This window comes from Oncorhynchus nerka, linkage group LG28 (genome assembly GCF_034236695.1).
Source record: "Oncorhynchus nerka isolate Pitt River linkage group LG28, Oner_Uvic_2.0, whole genome shotgun sequence".
NCBI classification, from domain to species: domain Eukaryota; kingdom Metazoa; phylum Chordata; class Actinopteri; order Salmoniformes; family Salmonidae; genus Oncorhynchus; species Oncorhynchus nerka.
The window spans coordinates 14678826-14695601 of NC_088423.1; the positions used below are offsets into that span (position 1 = coordinate 14678826).

Below are 16776 nucleotides of genomic sequence, written 5' to 3' on the forward strand. Positions count from 1 at the left end.
TGAGGTTGAAGAGGCGCTGCTGCGCCTTCTTCACGATGCTGTCTGTGTGGGTGGACCAATTCAGTTTGTCTGTGATGTGTCTGTGATTGTATCACGTGCAACTATGTTGACAATTTTAATTGGCTAATGCGCATTTTAAGATGCAGAAAAACTTGTTTGCAAGGATGGACCCTATGTGTTTAGGGGGTCTGGGACACAGACCGGCCTTATCAATAGACACACAGTATAAGACCTCTATTGGGAGGGGATGGGTAGGTGCACTGAGAAGAGGAAGGCGCAAAAAAGTTTGTGTAGCTGTTATGGACAGATGATCAACAATTCAGCAACATCACTTACATAATCATTGCAATAGTTTAAATCAATGTTTATTCATTTAAAAAACAAAACATGACATTTAGTTGTAGTGCGACTAAAGAAACTAAACTAATGGAATCCTCCTGAGCATACCCCAACTTAAGTACTAAATCAATTCACAAATCTAATATAACAAATTCTCAATGAGGTCAAGAAGATATCAAATACATAGTAGGGAACATCACATTCACAGATAGGATGTTGACGTAAACTGAAGAGTTGTTTATCCCATTACAGTGTTTTCATTGCAGAGGTCATCATGTTGTTGTTGGCCCACCCATCACCACCATCAGGCCTGTTCAACGAGGACAACTGCTGTTGCCATGACAATTTGTTGCGTCAAGGATTGGGTGAGTGGGGTTGAAAATATTCATACAGGGCAACAGGGAGTCGTTTCAGGGCTATAGAGTCATACTAGTACCCGTTGTCAGTAAAGACATTCAGTGCTGCTGCAACTAGACTAGACAAACATTATTCACCCCAAGCTTGATATAAAAAAGACATGACTAACACAGGACATGCTCATTGGATTAGTTTGCACAATGAGTGTTACAGACAGTGTCTTTGTAGACCTTAGAGATAGTCATAACTAGGATATTCTTGACAAGAGTAACTTATGACAACAGTAGAACAGTTTTTTCTCTCTCTCTGGAGTAAGGTAAATCCAGCACATTCTGCGACTGATGACCTTGTCCAATACAATGGGTTGGTGCTTATTCACAGTAGGCTACAGGTCTTAAGATGATTGACAGGCTTCCTCTCCACCGTCTGGTGTTCTGAGCCTGTATTAAGAGTCAGAGTAGCAGTAGTGATGTAGGATCCGTTTGGCCTTTTAAATCATAAGGAATAAAAAGAGGGACCTAGATCAGCACTTCTCTCCTGAGATGCTTCATGAATCAGGCCCTGGTATTCTGTTCCTGTGTGTCCCCTCTTCTCTGATTGGCTCAGGCCTGCAGTAGTTTCCTGAGGTCCTCGTCCATGCCCCGCCCACTGAGCTGCTCCAGGCTGTGGTAGCGATGGATGACCTGGTCGGCGGTCACTACCACCACCCTGACCCCGTGGGTGTCCTCTCCCAGCTGGCAGCCTATAGCGGAGCTCACCACCATGTCCAGGCCATTGTGGAGCCCCCCCGCATTACGGTGGTAGTGGCCGGAGAACACCGCCTTCACTCCTACACAACACAGAGCAAGAGAGAGAGTGTGAGGAGGAGGCTTACAACAATACGAGAGAGGAGGAGTAAGAGGAGGAGTAAAGAAGAGGAGTAAGAGGAGGAGTAAGAGGAGTAAGAAGAGCTAGAGGAGGAGTAGAAGAGGAGTAAGAGGAGGAGTAAAGAAGAGGAGTAAGAGGAGGAGTAAGAGGAGGGGTAAGAGGAGGAGTAAGAAGAGGAGTAAGAGGAGGAGTAAGAGGAGGAGTAAGAAGAGGAGTAAGAGGAGGAGTAAAGAAGAGGAGTAAGAGGAGGAGTAAGAGGAGGAGTAAAGAAGAGGAGTAAGAAGAGGAGTAAGAGGAGGAGTAAGAGGAGGAGTAAGAAGAGGAGTAAGAGGAGGAGTAAGAGGAGGAGTAAAGAAGAGGAGTAAGAGGAGGAGTAAAGAAGAGGAGTAAGAGGAGGAGTAAGAGGAGGAGTAAAGAAGAGGAGTAAGAAGAGGGTTATCAAAGCTTTTTGGCTCACCAGACCCATTATGTCCAGCCACAATATTGGGGTTTCGTCCCAAAAAACAGCAACCCCAGAAAGTGACGGTATCGATTAATAATCCAATTAGTATTGATTAACCTTAAGTGACATGTGACCATATGGTGTCGGTGTCTGTTGGGTTTGTTGGAGAAAGACGGTTCTGTTTTCTACACAGCTCCAGTCTGCATCCTGTCTACATGCATATACAGACCTAAATGTAACACAGGCAAACTGTCCCTGATCTGCATACAACAGCAATATATTCATATTAGCTCAATATAATTGCATAATGAGATCATTGCCATATCTGTCAGATAGACTGAAAACAAATGCCTGAGGGAGGGGGGGAGGAGAGAAAAATGAGAGGGAGAGAGATGGGAATGAGAGGGAGTGCAAGCTGAGAGAAACTGAACTCATTTTTGAATAGTTTGTAAAAATGTAGAAACTTTTCAGGGGCTTTTTACTTTTCAATTTCTTTTCCATCACAATCGTTGTCATTATTAAATTGATTTCTATCGGTGTTTCTGCAGGGCTCGGGTTTCTCCTGAGAAATAGAAGGCACTGAACTGATTTCACACTCACACTGGTTGGCCAAGCAAGCCCCTGAATGAGAAGTGCAAATAAGTAATTATCTTTTTGCGGATGTGTGTGCGTGTTCCCCACTGTGAGTTCACTCTAGGTTTTGGCAGACAGAGGAAGTAAGATGTTTCGTTTCTAACAGTAGCGGGGTAGTTAGACTTCTACCCGCTTGCTGCCATTCCTCAATACACAACACATGCCAAGGATATAATTAAAACGGGCTAAAGCTGGCAACGAAGAAACTAAATTCCTGTCCACAGTACACATGAACATGACTCATGTCCTGGAAATCCATCCAATCCTCAACACTAAAATAACATAAAGAAAACCCTGGAGTTGCTTTTCAAAAAAATACTTTTTCGTCCCCTGATCAGCAACATTCAGATTCTACACATAATGGGTGCACCATTGAATAATGAATCTAATATAGATGGAAGTTGATAAACATTTTTTTGCAGGCTAAATTAATTTGCTATCAAAACCCAGCGGCTATTCTACTAGCGTTACTTAGTTATGCCAATGCACTCATCAACATATCAACCAGCTGGTTACAGACTCATTTTCACGTGGATACATTTTACACATCATACTAACTATGTTATTTATTTAAAAGTTTAAATTAGTTAGTCCGTCGAGCCCTCTCCCGCTAGAATAAACGGCATGCATCTTCTAGCGATCTATTGATCACAAAGTGAGCGATGACAGGGAAACGCAGCAAAGAGGAAGAAGCAAAGTGAGAGGTTTCACTCTCGCCAAAAATCTGTCCAAAAAGGCTCTATTAGTTTCTATGACGTAATTTAGACCTAAGCTTGTCGCCTGCCTTCCCGCCTTTGGGACGACTCCCATTGTAAGGGCGGATACCTGAGTATCTTCTAATTATATACAGATCTCGGACTGCAGTGGAATTTCTTTTCGGAGGAAAAGAGCATAATGCTCGTAAATTTGCACGTCCATGTAATGTAAATAAAAACACAATTCCTAGGTTTCCTGTCCGGGCCAGACAGTGATGCCAAAGTTAGTGACTCGTCTCATCAGTCAATAGGCAGGTTTCCATTGACTCAGGTTTTTTCAACAAAAGCAATGTTGCACTTTTTTTTTTATTGCGACAGATGTAATGGAAACGACAGACATAGGAGACATTTTCTAAAGATCCACAACATTTTTATCCATTGATTTTTCTTTTGTCAAATAATTTATTGTGATAAATGAAGATTGCCGAATACTTTTGAAAGTACGCAGCCAGGCACGTGATGTAATCACGTTCCACATTTAATTACATTTTTTCCAACTATAATCATTGTTTCTTTGCAGGACAAGGACTTTCAAAAATTCCTGAATTGCTTCGCTGGTTGGCTGGCAAGTTTCATCATCCAAGTGGCACAGCGGCCTAAAACACTGAATCTCGGTGCTTGAGGCGCCACTACAGACACTCTAGTTCGAATCCAGGCTGTATCACAACCGGCCGTGATTGGGAGTCCCATAGGGTGGTGCACAATTGGCCCAGCGTCGTCCGGGGTTGGCCGGTGTAGGCCGTCATTGTAAATAAGAATTTGTTCTTAACTGACTTGCCTAGTTAAATAAAATAAAAACATCCAATCTACATGAGTGCAAATTTATGGAAATACAGTGCATTCAAAAAGTATTCAGACCCCTTGACTTCTTCCACATTGTTACTTTACAGTCTTATTATAAAAATGATTAAATTGTCCCCCCACCTCAATCTACACACAATAACCAATAATGACAAAGCAAAAACTGGTTTTTAGAAATGTTTGCAAATGTATAAAAAAATATATATAAAACTGAAATATTATATTTACATAAGTATTCAGACCCTTTACTCAATACTTTGTTTAAGCACATTTGGCAGTGATTACAGCCTTGAGTCTTCTTCAGGATGACGCTGCAAGCTTGGCACACCTGTATTTGGGGAGTTTATCCCATTCTTCTCTGCAGATCCTCTCAAGCTCTGTCAGGTTGGATGGGGAGCGTCGCTGCACAACTATTTTCAGGTTTCTCCAGAGATGTTTGATCGGGTTCTGGCTGGGCCACTCAAGTACATACACTTTCCCAGAAGCCACTCCTGCGTTGTCTTGAACGTGTGCTTAGGCTCGTTGTCCTGTTGGAAGGTGAACCTTGCTCAGGAGCAGGTTTTCATCAAGGATCTCTCTGTACTTTGCTCCGTTCATCATTCCCTCAATCCAGACTAGTCTCACAGTCCCTACCGCTGAAAAACATCCCCACAGCATGATGCTGCCACCACCATGCTTCTCCGTAGGGATGGTGCCAGGTTTCCTCCAGACGTAACGCTTGGCATTCAGGCCAAAGAGTTCAATCTTGGTTTCTTCAGACCAGAGAATCTTGTTTCTCATGGTCTGAGAGTCTTTAGGTGCCTTTTGGCAAACTCCAGGCAGGCTGTCATGTGCCTTTTACTGAGGTGTGGCTTCCTTCTGGTCACTCTACCATAAAGGCCTGATTGGTGGAGTGCTGCAGAGATGGTTGTCCTTCTGGAAGGTTTTCCCATCTCCACAGAGGAACTCTGGAGCTCTGTCAGAGTGACCATTGGGTTCTTGATCACCTCCCTGACCAAGGCTCTTCGCCACTGGTTGCTCAGTTTGGCCGGCAGGCCAGCTCTAGGAAGGGTCTTGGTGGTTCCATATTTCTTCCATTTAATAATGATGGAGGCCACTGTGTTCTTGGGGACCTTCAATGCTGCAGATATTTTGGTACCCTTCCCCAGATCTGTGCCTCGACACATTCCTGTCTCGGAGCTCGACGGACAATTCCTTCGACCTCATGGTTTGATTGTTGCTCTGACATGCACTGTCAACTGTGGTACCTTATATAGACAGGTGTGTGCCTTTCCAAATCATGTTTAATGTCATTATGGGGTAATGTGTGTAGATTGATGAGAGGGGGGAAAACAATTTAATCAATTTTAGAATAAGCCTAACATAACACAATGTGGAAAAAGTCAAGGAGTCGGAATACTTTCCGTGTGTGTGTGTGTGTGTGTGTGTGTGTGAGAGCAAACGATGGAGTGAGTGTGTGTAGGACCCTGTGAGTGTACATAGATACACTGCAAAAATAAGAATAAAATACAAGGGTCAACTTAGTCCGTGTAGCCATTTAGTTAGCTATTTAACAGTCTTATGGCATGGGGAAATGAAGCTGTTCAGGAGCCTGTTGGTGTCAGACTTGATGAACCGCTTGCCGTGCGGAAGCAGAGAGAACAGCTTGGGTGGGTTTGTAGTCTAATGATTTTCTGGGCCTTCCTTTCACACCGATTGACGCCCTTCTGAGGTCCTGGATGGCAGGGAGCTCGGTCCCAGTCATTCGAAGAAGATGGTGAATTATCACTGCAGGAACAGTAGGTAGTAGAGCCTCATTCTGTCTCAAATATGATAATTAGGGCCCTCACGGAATCCAGGCATTAAAACATAATTCAACAATATTAAAAAACATTTGACCTTAGCAGGGAATCAACTAAATGTATTGAATTAATTCAATTTGCAGATGTTTATCATAAGACATGAACAGAATGCATCAGTGATTCGTATTTGCTGTGTGTGTGTGCAAAGCTACCACTTTGTGTAGCCATTAGCGATGATGCTAATGAAAAGTCTTCTGGTAGATGGAAAGCTTTCCCAAAAACTTTCTCAATTAAATGTTAACTACGAAGTAGCCTATACTTATCTGGCAGAATAATATCATGATTATTTTAATCAATCAAGATGGTAGAGTTTGCAAAACAAATACCCTACAAATGTGGAGAAAAAAAAACACTTGCTAGATGCACACTTGAATTGAAGGGTAACTACTAACCTTTCTGCAAACCCTTAAAAGATTAAGAAAATACAAACCACAGCAACAATGACGTAAGCATCAGAGAGGGAAAAAAACAGAATTACCAGGAGGAAAAATAAGAGGAAGTGAACCAACAAGACGAAAGAAAAATTACTTTTTAAATGAGTAGGTTTCCTCTGAGGACCATCACAGTAGAGGTAGAGAGAGAGATAGAGGTAGAGAGGTAGAGAGAGAGGAGAGAGAGAGCAGTAAGCTACTAATTACAGCTGGCAACCAGCCAGCCCAGTCTAAATCAGCCATACATCTCTCTTTCTCCCGCTCCCATTTTGATGTCCTACCTCTGGGTTTATTCAGGAGACTGAGACAGAGCAGTTCAGAATGTTCTGATTTAAATACATGTATTGTTTGACTCTTTGTTGTTACGGAACCGAAGGACCTCTATCCAGTGCATGTCTATCTGCAGGGGTCACAGCAGGACAGGAACTGTGCCTAACCTGCCTAATGCTTGAAGGGTGAGGAGGGTGTCACAATCTGTGGGTTCGGCTATCACACCTTACACAATCATCCTATCATTCTTGATAACACGAGTTGAGAACTCTACGTACCCCAGAATGAAAAGTAAAAGCTATTAATGTTATGATGAAATCATCCTGAATTAATTTGAATACATCAGTGTTACAGTCATGAAAAAAGCTCATGAAACCAAATGAGAATGATTTATAAAACAAACACAAACAACATAAAACAAGCCATGTCACTTAGCACTTTTGTTCTTCACCAATTGAGCTAAAACCATCTGTCAATGTTGAGGAGTAGTCAGCCTACTCTGCTCCTCTTGATAGTGTGGTGAAGCTTCAGGATTAATTGGTAGTGATCACTTAACAGCCAGTGTTACTGGCTCATTCATATCTCCAGCTAGAGTCAGGCCTGCTGTCGAGTCCAAATGGAAAAATGAGATGAGAAACATCTACACACTCTGTCTGCACTCACAAGTGGTATCAGTCACTAGCTCTAATGACCTAACGTAGTCTGTTTCCCTCAGGAGTTCTTCCTGACCACGCCATTAAAAGGATTTGGATAAATAAGTGGTCCAACCTGTTCAGACCTGCTCCAGAGCACTCAGGACCTCAGAATGGGGTGAAGGTCCCCCAATGGTGGAACAAACTCCCTCACGACGCCAGGACAGCGGAGTCAATCACCACCTTCCGGAGACACCTGAAACCCCACCTCTTTCAGGAATACCTAGGATAGGATAAAGTAATCCTTCTCACCCCCTTAAAAGATTTAGATGCACTATTGTAAAGTGGCTGTTCCACTGGATGTCTTAAGGTGAACGCACCAATTTGTAAGTCGCTCTGGATAAGAGCGTCTGCTAAATGACTTAAATGTAATGTAAATGTAAGGTTCTCTCTCTGGACTCTCCCTTAGCCTCCCACTCTCACACTGTTCACTCCCAACGGAGCTGTCATTGACACATCTGTAAGACTGCGGTGTGCGTGTGAATGTGTGTGCATTTCTACCCTTTGTGTGTGTGGTAGAGGGCGAGTGTCAGAGTATTGGACTAGAAATAATTCATCATGAAAGCGTGTCCAGCTGTAGATAATTAGCATGACCGAGGGAAATAGAAAACTTAAGTAGCTAGCATGTGGATTTTCATCTATGGCCTGTGCCTGAAAGATCCATCACTCTCATCATATCTCTCTTATTGCATCCCAACTGGCACCCTAATCCCTATATAGAGCACTGCCTTTTACCATTTCATGATGAAATGTATTTCTGTATATAGGGAATAGGGTGCCATTTGGGACATGGCCTCTATCTCAGGATCCCGTTCCAATGTCCTCACCCTACACATAATACTACTGTGCTGTGTGTTACTGTGGTGTGGGGGTAGATCAGAGGTGCACAGCTTCAGTCCTGCTGTTTTCTGGTCTTTTATCCCGAGACTGATTCCTAGATGATTTCTGATTTCTACTCTTTAAATCACTTGTTCTGTTATGTCTTAATTTCTTGTCCTTTTTTAAAATTGTGTGTTATTGTGTTGCTAGGTATTGCTGCACTGTTGGAGCTAGAAACACAAGCCTTTCGCTGCACCTGCAATTACATCTGCAAAACTGTGTATGCAAAAAATTAACTTTGATTTGATATCAGTAACATCCACGAAACGCTGGTGAAAAAGATTTCCACCTGCCTGGGAAACCAGATATGTACGTTCTCCACTCTCAGTAACATCAATAGAGCGCCAGAGAGAAATTAAAAACCAGTTAATATATCTGAAGGGGCAATATATCAATCATGAATACTAAATCATCAGACATGAATGGAAAAACACATGATTCATCTTGGTCGTAGTAGTATTCGCATTGTCAATTCACATGCTTGACAATACAAAAGAAACATGGTTACAACTAAAAGCTTACATCATATTATACACAGTTAAAGGGATACTGCGAGCAACGCTACCATACCTGTAGACTTCGTCATTGCGCTAAGGCTAATTAGCATTGGCTTGTGAAACTACCCCTAACTTCCTACACACTGCACGCAGAGACATATCAATGGTATCCATGAGTTCCTCGGACTCTGTGGAAGTAGAAGGGCCTACATGCCAGAATCTGGCATTATCCCTTTAAGTGTCCCCATTCTGAGAGCACGAGGAACAACAATGCTCATGCATCTATAAATGCCCTTTCAATAGAAATGACTTCAGAGTCCGAAACAATACTGTAGAGACAACCTTCATCTTCCCTGGTCTGTAAACACACAGAAACCTCCTTCACCTAAATTAAACAGTGAGGGTATATGGGCGTGCAACAAGTTACACATACAGATTGAAAAATAGTTGGGAAGAGATTTTTGATGTACCGATTCCATGGTACAGGGTGTATGAGTTGATATATAAAACACAAGATTCAAGACTTCGTGCTTTTCAGCTAAAATTATTATACAGAATTCTTGCCACCAACAAAATGTTGAATATTCGGGGCATACAATCATCGAAGCTCTGTAGATTTTGTTGTGAGAATACAGAATCAATAGACCATTTATTTTGGTATTGCCCTCAGGTAGCCTGTTTCTGGTCTCAGGTTCAGGAATGGCTGAAAAGGCATAGCATTGATCTAAAATTGACCCTAGTAATAGTACTGTTAGGAGATCTGGAGAGACCTGGTCAGTCAATTACTAATACACTAATACTCTTAGTAAAATCATTTATATTCAACTCGCAATCTGTGTATCCTATTTGATTAGATTGATTGAAAATGTACGTTAAACATTACAGCATAGTTGAAAGATATGTGTTGCGTAGAAACCCGAAGTGGGTGGCCAGCAGAGATAGATGGGATGGGCTGAGGGAAGCTGAGGGTTGGGATGTGGGTATTTTTTTAAATTTTCTTCTTGAGGGGGGGACGGGACTTGGAGGGTTCGGATTCACATTTTTTTGGCCTGGTGGGAGATCTGTCAACGTGCCCTTGAGCAGGACGGTGACCCTGAGATGCTTCGGTGTGTCTCTCTGAATGGGAGTCTGTTGGATGACTAATATGATGTAGTTGTTGAGCGGCTTCACTGCAAGTATATTGTATGTTTCGGATATTCAATAAAACATTTTTTAAACAGTTACACATTCCCCAGAGGACATTCAACACCTTCACTTTGGTTCCCATCCCCTGGGCTCTGACACCCTGGTGCTACACTACACATTATCACCAACCTCCATCTCTGTTCCCAAGGCTTTACACCTCCTCACTCCTCTCAGGCTTAAAACAAGGGGGTTAAAGTCTTATCTCCTAATCAAATCCCTGTGGATAATAAAAGAGCTCTGCACACCTGGATTGTACAATATTTTCAATCTAAAATTCTTCAACAAACAACTTGACACAGAGCTTGATCATAGCTTAAAAATGACTGTCTAGCTAAGTAAAAACTGTAACTAGGCCACTCAGGAACATTCAATGTCTTCTTGATAAGCAACTCCGGTGTAGATTTGACCTTGTTTTAGGTTATTGTCCTACTTAAAGGTGAATTTGTCCCCCTGTGTCTTTTGGAGAGCAGACTGAACCAGGTTTGTCTCTAGGATTTTGCCTGTGCTTAGCTCCATTTAGTTTATTTTGTATCCTGAACAACTCCCCAGTCCATTCCGATGACAACCATACACATAACATGATGCAGCCGCCACTATGCTTGAAAATATGTAGAGTGGTACTCAGTAATGTGTTGTATTGGATTTGTCCCAAACATTACACTTTGTATTAGTTGGCTAATTGCTTTGCCACATTTTTCACAGTATTACTTTAGTGCCTCGTTTCAAACATGACACATGTTTTGGAATATTTGTATTCTGGAAAGGCTTCCTTTTCCCTCAGTCAATTAGGTTAGTAATTGTGGAATAACTACAATGTTGATCCATCCTCCGTTTTCTCATATCACTGCTTGACTGAGGCACCTTACAGATAATTGTATGTGTGGGGTACAGAGATGAGGTATTGTGGCAGCCCAGGGGAGTCAGAGGTGAAACTCACAAAATAAGACAGCCGGAGACCATTTTGCGGCGCTCAAACAAAAGTTGATCTTTAATAAAAGGTTTGGAGGAACGGGGAGAAATACAACTGAAAGGCCTCTCAGGTAGTGGGTGGGTCACTGTGTGGCAGCTTCTCAGACCGCCTGTGTTAATGAACAAGAGAGAGCAATGAGTCCGGGGCATGCTGCCCGGGAATGGGTCCTCTTCTCCAGTTCTTCTGAGGTCTAGGCGTACCCACTTCCTGTCTGCCGACGCGCCCGAGTGACTGCACCTCTACTTATACCCATTTGGAGTAACGAGGGACAGGTGGGACTATTTCCAGGTGCCAATTGGTTGCATCACCTGGACTGGGTAGTATTGGTGTCAAATCACCAGCCACAGTGGGTGCCTATAAAGCTGTCCATGGTGCTGACTCACCTTGGAAACTATCTAGCCCTCTGGAGCTGACAGAAGTCCTGCTCCTGGCTTTGTAGCTCCCTGCTGGCCCCCGGGTTGCCACAAAAATCATGTTAAACACTATTATTGCACACAGAGTGAGTCCATGCAACATCTTATTTGACTTGCTAAGCACATTTTTTTCTCCTGAACGTATTTAGGCTTGCCATAACAAAGGGGTTGAATACTTAACTCTAGACATTTCAGCTTTTCATTTTTAATTCATTTGTAAAAAGAAAATTACACTGACATTATGGAGCATTTTGTGTAGACCAGTCACAAAAAAAATCTAAATTTAATACATTTTAAATTCAGACTAACGCAACATGTGGAACAAGTCAAGGGGTGTGAATATTTTCTAAAAGGCACTCTATTTTGAAATGTGTTTCGGTCGGTTGAGATATTTTTTACCAGACGCCAGCATCATGCCCTGCAGTGAAAAACACTTCATATACACATCTCCAGTTTTCCAATAAACAGGAACAAGGTGTCTCTAAAACGCAATATTTCTTTTGGAGTCTTCGTACCAAAATACGCTGCAGCCAGTCTGCCTACTGCTGTATGATGCAAATAGAACAAAACAAGTAAAACACTAAACAATAGCTGAGAGACCGTAACCAGTATCTGACCCTGGTGATTAGGAATGATAGGAATAGCAGCACTTCTCCTGCTAACAGAGAGAGAGAGGATGCTGATCATAGCTTGCCGGACAAAACAGACAAGCGTCTCAGAATAGATGAGCTCCATCTGCAGAAAATATGTACAGTAGACAATATGGCAGCCTCGTACATTACAGTAGACAATATGGCAGCCTCGTACATTACAGTAGACAATATGGTAGCCTCGTACATTACAGTAGACAATATGGTAGCCTTGTAAATTACAGTAGAGTGGACAATATGGTAGCCTCGTACATTACAGTAGACAATATGGTAGCCTCGTACATTACAGTAGACAATATGGTAGCCTCGTACATTACAGTAGACAATATGGTAGCCTTGTAAATTACAGTAGAGTGGACAATATGGGAGCCTCGTACATTACAGTAGAGGAGTGGACAATATGGTAGTCTCGTACATTGCAGTAGTGTGACCAATATGGTAGCCTTGTGCATTACAGTAGAGTAGACAATTGTAGCCTCGTACATTACAGTAGACTGTGGTAGCCTCGTACACAGTAGAGTAGATAATATAGTAGCCTCGTATACAGTAGAGTAGACAAAATAGTAGCCTCATACATTACCGTAGACTATGGTAGACTCGTATATTACAGTAGAGTAGACAAAATGGTCACCTTGTACATTACAGTAAACAATATAGTAGCCTCGTACATTACAGTAGAGAAAATTGTAGCATCATACATTACAGTAGAGTAGACAATGGTAGCCTCGTACATTACAGTAGACAATATGGTAACCTTGTACATTACAGTAGAGTAGACAAATGGCAGCCTCGTACATTACAGTAGAGTACACAAATGGTAGCCTCGTGGTTAGGGTGGCAGGGTAGCCTAATGGACTAGTAGGTTGCGAGTTCAAATCCCCGAGCTGACAAGGTACAAATCTGTCGTTCTGCCCCTGAACAGGCAGTTAACCCACTGTTCCCAGGCCGTCATTGAAAATAAGAATGTGTTCTTAACTGACTTGCCTGGTTAAATAAAGGTAAAATAAAAATAAATAAAAAATTACAGAAGACAATGTGGTAACCTTGTACATTACCAAATCAAGCTGTCACATGCGCCGAATACAACAAGCATACAAAACAAATGGGGGGGAAGCCCACAATTTTATGGGCTTTCCTCTGACACCGCCCATTATATTAGACAACATAGCTTGCATCACTAAGAGAACATTGGCTATGTGTGTTATATTACTTTACTACAAGGGTATGAGTGCGATACTTAACACTCCCATGCCCTAGTCTATAGCTGTACTAGCATAACAGCTGGGGAAATATTAGTGTGGATGAGTTGAACTTGATCTTCCTTTCATATGAGCTTGACATGTTGGTAAAAAAAACAGCAGACCCTGAAATCATTAGATAGAAGTGCTGAAATCCATTTTGAGAGTTTGTGTTTAGGCTAGAATGAATGGTGGTCTGTGCCTGAGAGTAAACATAACTGTAGAGTTAAAAACGTACTCACACTCAAGCTATGAGAAGGGGGAAAAGCAAGGAGGCCGAGATTCTAAAATATTCTTAATTCAATCCATGCTCAAAAGAATGCAAAAGTTGAAAGTGCTAAAAAGGGCTAAACCAAAAAAAAGGAGCATAGAGGTTTCAGCTTTTACATCTTCATCAGTGCTGTACAGACTAACTAAAATGACACACTTAAGACATACAGGTGTCATTTGAATTAGTTTTACGTCTTCAGCTTTATACAGCACTGATGAAACGTATGCTCCTTTTTTTCTTCAGCACTATGCACTTTCACCTTTGTATACTTTTGAGCATGGTTTAAATTAAGTACAGTGCCTTCAGAAAGTATTCATACCCCTTGACTTATTCCATATTTTGTTGTTACAGCCTAAATTCAAAATTGATTAAATATAAATTTCTCACCCATCTACACACAATACCGCATAACGAAAAAGTGAAAACATGTTTTTAGAAATGTTTGCAAATGTATTGAAAATGAAATACAGAAATATAATTTACATAAGTATTCACACCCCCGAGTCAATCATTTGTAAAAGCACCTTTGGTAGCGATTACAGCTGTGAGTCTTTCTGGGTAAATCTCAAAGAACTTCCCACACCTGGATTGTGCAACATTTGCCCATTATTCTTTTCAAAATTATTCAAGCTCTGTCAAATTGGTTGTTGATCATTGTTATACAACCATTTTCAGGTCTGGCCGTAGATTTAAAATAAAAACTAACTCAGCCACTCAGGAAAATTCACTGTCTTCTTTGTAAGCAACTCCAGTGTAGATTTGGCCTTGTGTTTTAAGTTTTTGTCCTGCTGAAAGGTGAATTCATCTTCCAGTGTCTGGTGGAAACCAGACTGAACCAGGTTTGACTGTGCTTCATTCCGTTTATTTTTTATCCTGAAACTCCCCAGCCCTTGCCGATAACAAGCATATCAATAACATGATGCAGCCACTACTATGCTTGAAAATATGGAGAGTGGTACTCAGTAATATGTTGTATTGGATTTGCCCCAAACATAACAAGTTGTATTCAGGAGAAAAAGTGAGTTGCTTTGCAGTAATACTTAAGTGCCTTGTTGCGAACAGGATGCATGTTTTTGAATATTTTTATTCTTACAGGCTTCATTATTTTCACTCTCAAATGGGTTAATATGGTGGAGAAACTACAATGTTGATCCATCCTCAGTTTTCTCCTATCACAGCCATTCAACTCTGTAACTGTTTTAAAGTCACAATTGGCCTCCTGGTGAAATCCCTGATCTGTTTCCTTCCTCTCAGGCAACGGAGTTAGAAAGGACACCAGTATCTTTGTAGTGACTGGGTTTATTGATACACCATCCAAAAGTGTAATTAATAACTTCACCATGCTCAAAGGGATATTGAATGTCTGGTAAAAAAAAAAATCAATCTACCAATATGTGCCCTTTGCAAGTCATTGCAAAATCTCCCTGGTCTTTGTGATTAAATCTACAATTATCTGTATGTATGGGGTACAGAGATGAGATAGTCCGTTAAACACTATTATTGCACAAAGTGAGTCCATGCAACTTATTTGACATAAGCACATTACTCCTAAACATATTTAGGCTTGTCATAACAAAGGGGTTGAATACTTATTGACTCAAGACATTTCAGCTTTTTGTTTTTAATTTATTTGCAAAAAATATTGAAAAACATAATTCCACTGACATTATGGGGTATTGTGTGTAGGCCAGTGACAGAATCTCAACTTAATCATTCCACTGACATTATGGGGTATTGTGTGTAGGCCAGTGACAGAATCTCAACTTAATCATTCCACTGACATTATGGGGTATTGTGTGTAGGCCAGTGACAGAATCTCAACTTAATCCGTTTTAAATTCAGGCTATAAATGTGGGAAAAAAATTCAGGGGCTGTTCCTCCTTGGTCCTCCTCACTGTGACTTATCCTGTAGTAAACCTGTTGACACACTAATCCCATCTTTCCCTGGTGTGAGGGCTGTGTTGCACAGCTAAATCTGGGCTGTGTTCACTAAGCACAAAACAAGAGGAGACCACTTCCTAAATAAAGGTTGTGGCGTGAATCCTAACTTCCGCTGAAATGTAATTTTCACTAAGTCTAACATTGACATCAATGCATGAAGTGAAAATAAGTCTAGTGGAAGTTAGATTCGCCCCTGAATAAAGGTTAAATCAAGTTAAATGACCTACCTGCCCGTTTGAACCTGCCTAGGAGGCTCTGCCTCGTGGCGGTCTGCAGGTTAAAGTAGTCGTCCTCCTCGTCGGGGGTCTTTAAGTACAGAGGGATGTGCTGGAACACCAGGACGTGTTTGGGGGTGACCCCGGGCCCCTGAGAGGCCCTCTGCAGCTGGCCCTCTAACCAGGCTTCCTGGGCGTCTCTCAGGTCGGGGCAGGCCGACGCATCAAAGAACAGCTGGGAGTTCAGCACCAGACACAGCACCCCTCCAACCTAAAAATCAGAGTGGCACGTTTGGGATTACAGTATAGGTTAAGGTTATTAAGATAATGTCATTGCCATGGTTCTCATTAATGCCTTTAAAGCAGCCATAATACAACTGACCTGACTAGAGACAGTTGTCTCAGCATTATGACATCACTTTGCTTTCAGCTTGGGCCCCACAGAGTATACAATAACAGTAGTAATTCATGTTGGATAAAAAGGGGTGTCACTCTGTTCCTACTGTTCATACCTCATGTTACAGGTCAATTGTTCCTATCCAGCTCCAAGGACCAGTGTTTATGTAAGGAACTTAAAGAGTTTTGTACAATCCACATCTACAGTAAGTTTTCATCTCACTCTAGCCACCCACCCAGAAGCTGAAGTAGTCGTCTCCCCAGGCGTTGCAGAACTGGGCTACAGTCTCTGGGGTGGGTGTGTTACCCAGGTCATGGTTACCACTGACAAACACCAGAGGGATGGAGGGGTCTGTGCCCCTCAGAGCCACCTTCAAGTCCCGCTCCTGCCCCTCCCGGTACTGGGTGCCTGTATGGGGGAGAGGACACAATCACTGGAACAGTGGTAACATTTAGTTTGAACTTCCCAGGGTTTTTTTTGCATTTAAAGTTTGGTTGGACGTTATTACCCCCTGCCTATTCACATTATTCATTACCGTCCACACAAAGAGGATACAGAATAAAAACGGAGAAATGTAACCACTCTTAATAAAGTAAGGAGAAAGAGTACAATGGGTCCATTTATAATTTACAACGTGTATCAAACAAACCCATTAATGCATAGCAAAGTATTTCATGCCTTCCTTTCTTCAG

At 41.9% G+C, this 16776-nt stretch overlaps 1 protein-coding gene across 6 annotated transcripts in view; it reads right to left on the bottom strand.

The window, feature by feature from the left end:
- Positions 1 to 347: 347 nt before the first annotated feature.
- Positions 348 to 16776, bottom strand: part of LOC115112902 (serine/threonine-protein phosphatase CPPED1-like) — a 32573-nt gene continuing 16144 nt past the window's right edge. Inside the window, exons 3-5 of one of the 6 annotated variants that reach the window (XM_029639937.2) lie at positions 16320 to 16492; positions 15700 to 15958; positions 348 to 1525 (exon numbers count right to left, since the gene is read on the bottom strand). In XM_029639937.2, coding sequence (XP_029495797.1) covers positions 1299 to 1525; positions 15700 to 15958; positions 16320 to 16492 — 659 coding nt within the window. In that variant the 3' untranslated portion in view covers positions 348 to 1298. Of the gene's footprint in view, positions 1526 to 10907; positions 11406 to 11557; positions 13387 to 15699; positions 15959 to 16319; positions 16493 to 16776 lie in introns of those variants that run through there. The other 5 variants (XM_029639938.2, XM_029639942.2, XM_029639940.2 and 2 more) reach the window with 5 other exon arrangements.